This window comes from Etheostoma spectabile, chromosome 22, assembly GCF_008692095.1.
Source record: "Etheostoma spectabile isolate EspeVRDwgs_2016 chromosome 22, UIUC_Espe_1.0, whole genome shotgun sequence".
In the NCBI taxonomy this organism is placed as follows: domain Eukaryota; kingdom Metazoa; phylum Chordata; class Actinopteri; order Perciformes; family Percidae; genus Etheostoma; species Etheostoma spectabile.
In genome coordinates this window covers 12,601,213-12,604,402 of record NC_045754.1, presented here as the reverse complement: position 1 = coordinate 12,604,402, position 3,190 = coordinate 12,601,213, and the positions used below count along the sequence as shown (strand labels likewise).

At 37.9% G+C, this 3,190-nt stretch overlaps 1 protein-coding gene across 2 annotated transcripts in view; it reads left to right on the top strand.

Moving 5' to 3' along the window:
* Positions 1-3,190, top strand: part of LOC116672539 (receptor-type tyrosine-protein kinase FLT3) — an 11,098-nt gene that overhangs the window by 2,049 nt on the left and 5,859 nt on the right. For both annotated transcript variants that reach the window (XM_032504442.1, XM_032504441.1), the window contains exons 3-11: positions 671-819; positions 961-1,085; positions 1,191-1,302; positions 1,437-1,573; positions 1,768-1,946; positions 2,100-2,238; positions 2,378-2,555; positions 2,706-2,806; positions 2,995-3,109. In XM_032504442.1, the coding sequence (XP_032360333.1) occupies positions 671-819; positions 961-1,085; positions 1,191-1,302; positions 1,437-1,573; positions 1,768-1,946; positions 2,100-2,238; positions 2,378-2,555; positions 2,706-2,806; positions 2,995-3,109 (1,235 nt within the window). The remainder of the gene's footprint in view (positions 1-670; positions 820-960; positions 1,086-1,190; positions 1,303-1,436; positions 1,574-1,767; positions 1,947-2,099; positions 2,239-2,377; positions 2,556-2,705; positions 2,807-2,994; positions 3,110-3,190) is intronic.

Genomic DNA, 3,190 nt, shown 5'->3' with positions numbered 1-3,190 from the left:
AATGTTGCTGTTATTTTCAGCGTGAGCCGCTTTACAAACGGCACCCCATAGTTGCAATCATTCTCTTGGCCGCTGTAAGTCCAGCGAAAACAGCATGTTTTTGAGTTTCAGAGAGCTGAAGGGCTGACAGATAATTCAGAATCAAAACATTGACAGTAACAAGTACAGTATGATCAATCAGGGCAGATATTTTGGATGCAATATTTTTCCAGAACTGACCAACAGGAGAGCAATCCCAGATCATGTGAAGATAAATGTACTTTGAGCTTTTAGTGTGCAGAAAGTGCGTAAAGGGCTGTTAATTATTTTTCATGTGATGCATAGCTCAAACATGACTTAATGTACTCGTTTTTATTTCAGCCGTGCGCGTGTCATATAACCTTTAAAAAAATGACACTTGTAAAAGTCAACAGAAGACAAATTGGTAAAGTTCTCATTTTTGACATGTCACAGTAGGAAAAGGATAATTCCATTTAGTATGTTGGTCCTGTGGATTATTTGTAATTAAAACACAGACATTAAATAGTCTTTTCAATGTTCGTCAACTTGTGGTATAAAAGTTAGCGTTTTTTGTACATGTGTTTGCAACATTTATACAAAATATTGATCAAAAACTACCTCACAGAAAGTTTAAATGAAGGATGTTTAAATGGTGAGTCATATTTTTCAGGCAGCATGTTTTGTGCCAGCTGACTATTTGAATGTGCCTGGTTCTGTGGACGTAGAGGTGTGTGTTGGTAAGAAACTCATCATCTCCCTGGAGCACTTCTCTGAAAACCTCGTACACTGGATCAGAGGAGCAGACCCAATACTGACAGTGTAAGTGTGTGTGTGTGTGTGTGTGTGTGTGTGTGTGTGTGTGTGTGTGTGTGTGTGTGTGTGTGTGTGTGTGTGTGTGTGTGTGTGTGTGAGAAAGAGAGAGACAGAAATTAACTGTGGCTTTTTCTAAAACCTCTTCAGTAATGGAAGTCACTCCATGGTCCTACCACCACTTTCTGAGAAAGATTCAGGGGAGTACACACTGAGCTTTGAAACTAGCAACGGGACCAGGACTTCAATGGCCATAGCTCTGCGTGTTGTAATGAGTAAGTAATAGCTCCTTCATATCTCATCACCTCTTTAGTACAATCAGCGCTCAACACAGCATTTTGATGCTGATAAAACTATGTTAACAATTTACATCTTTCTAGAACATCCCACAAAACCGAAGCTGATACTGGACAAAGTAGATGTCAAAATGACTTCCCCTCATTTCAAATGCATCTCTGAGGACTATCCAAAGCCCACACTTAAATTTTCTGGGTAAGATTTTAAGTATGCATGATTCAGAGAATGTTTAACTGATAACAATGCAGTCTACTGACACTAACTTTATGAAAAAAAAAACATATTTTTATTGTGATGATTTTTGTAATAATGATCCTCCTTTTGAACAGAAACAATGGGATAAATGTTCCTTTAAATAGTGGATGGGCAGCTATTACAATATCCAGTAGTAAATATTCTGAGAGAGGAGTGATGTGCTGTGCTACTAATGCTGAAGGACAAGAATGCTCCCAACTGTATGACTATGGTATTTAAATCTTTTTAACAAATTCATTAAATACATCCTACAAATAGTTTAACCATAAGAAATGATCACATATGGAAGCTACTTTGGCAGGAAAACTGTTTACACCCCAGGGACTCATTAATCATGCCATAGCAAACACTTATTAGAGTAAATAAAATAAATTAATTGACTTGAGGCCCCACTGTGTGTTTCAGACCTAGAGAGTGACTTTATGAAAAATGATGAGGTGTTTAATGTTACCGTGAGCCCTGGTCAGCCTTTACTTCTTCGCTGCCGAATACAACATTATGGAAAGCCGTCACCTGTGTGGGAGATTGGCAGAAAAACAATGGATGCCAAAACATTAGCATGCTCTTCTAAAGTGAAGAAGGAGGTACAGTAATTCCCACTGAGACCATTGATATTTTCATGGGAACATTTTTTTTCTTCTTTTTATGTGTGTCTAAAAACATACTTAACATTTTCTTAGTCTAAGACACAAATAACGAACTTATTCTAATTCTAATAAGAAATTTTTTTGTCCCAGGTCTGCATTAAAAATGACTCACATGGAATAAGTCAGATGGCCTACCTGTTCATCGAATCTCTTAGTGTGAACCACAGTGGCACTTACGTCTGCAGGAGCGAGAACAACAAAACAAAGTCTGTTGACATTCATGTCCAAGGTTATTAAAACATGTTTCACTTATGTTGTCTTTCTGTATTTTTAGTCATTTCAACTGTCACCAATGAATGGCTGTTTCTTATGTTTAGTACTGTTTGTACAATGTGTCATGTACTGATTTAATTCTTGTGTTGCCTCAGCTGAGGGTTTCCTCTCTGTCCAGCTGGATAAGAGTAGGATCATACCAGCTCAGAATGCATCTCGCTCCTGTTTGGAAGCCAGTGTTTCCTACCACCCTGTGCTCCAGCACTGTTCCTGGGAAGCTCCTGATAAAAACAGGACTAAATGCATCAGGGACAATTGGGTAACAAAACACAGGTAGTTGCATAGTTGTCTATTAATGCTCATACACATGTGGACATCCTGATGGTCAGTAAAGCCTTTTGGAAAATATAATCAAATGGTTTGTGGTGTGTTATTAAAGAGGTATGACTTTTGGATGGTTTTAAATAAACGCTGTCTTCTCAGGATTGTGAAGCTATGTGACGTACTCAAATCAGGAGATTATAAATTACATGTGGAGGCTGGAGGACAACAAGAAACAAAGACCATATCAGTGTGTGTTGTAGGTAAGGGATAGATATTATGCACTTCTTTTATTTTTCACATCTGGTATTAACTTAAGCACTTTGTGATTCCGTCTGTGATAAGTGCAATACAAATAAACTTTACTTATTTAACATCTGCACAGTTGTGTCACTTTTAAAACTTTACAATTAAATTTTAAATTGTGCAAATCGTATTGACTTTGTTTCAGGCAAACCAAAGTTCAAATTCCGGAATAACGACAATGATCTCTACACATTTGAGACTGTGAGTCTTGTGCCGGCAAACTATACCTGGAAGTCTTGTTCTTTGTCCAACAATGGCAGGTATAGTCACTGTCAGAGCATTGCAGCCTTTTTGTGTACACACACACACACACATACACACACACACACACACACACACAC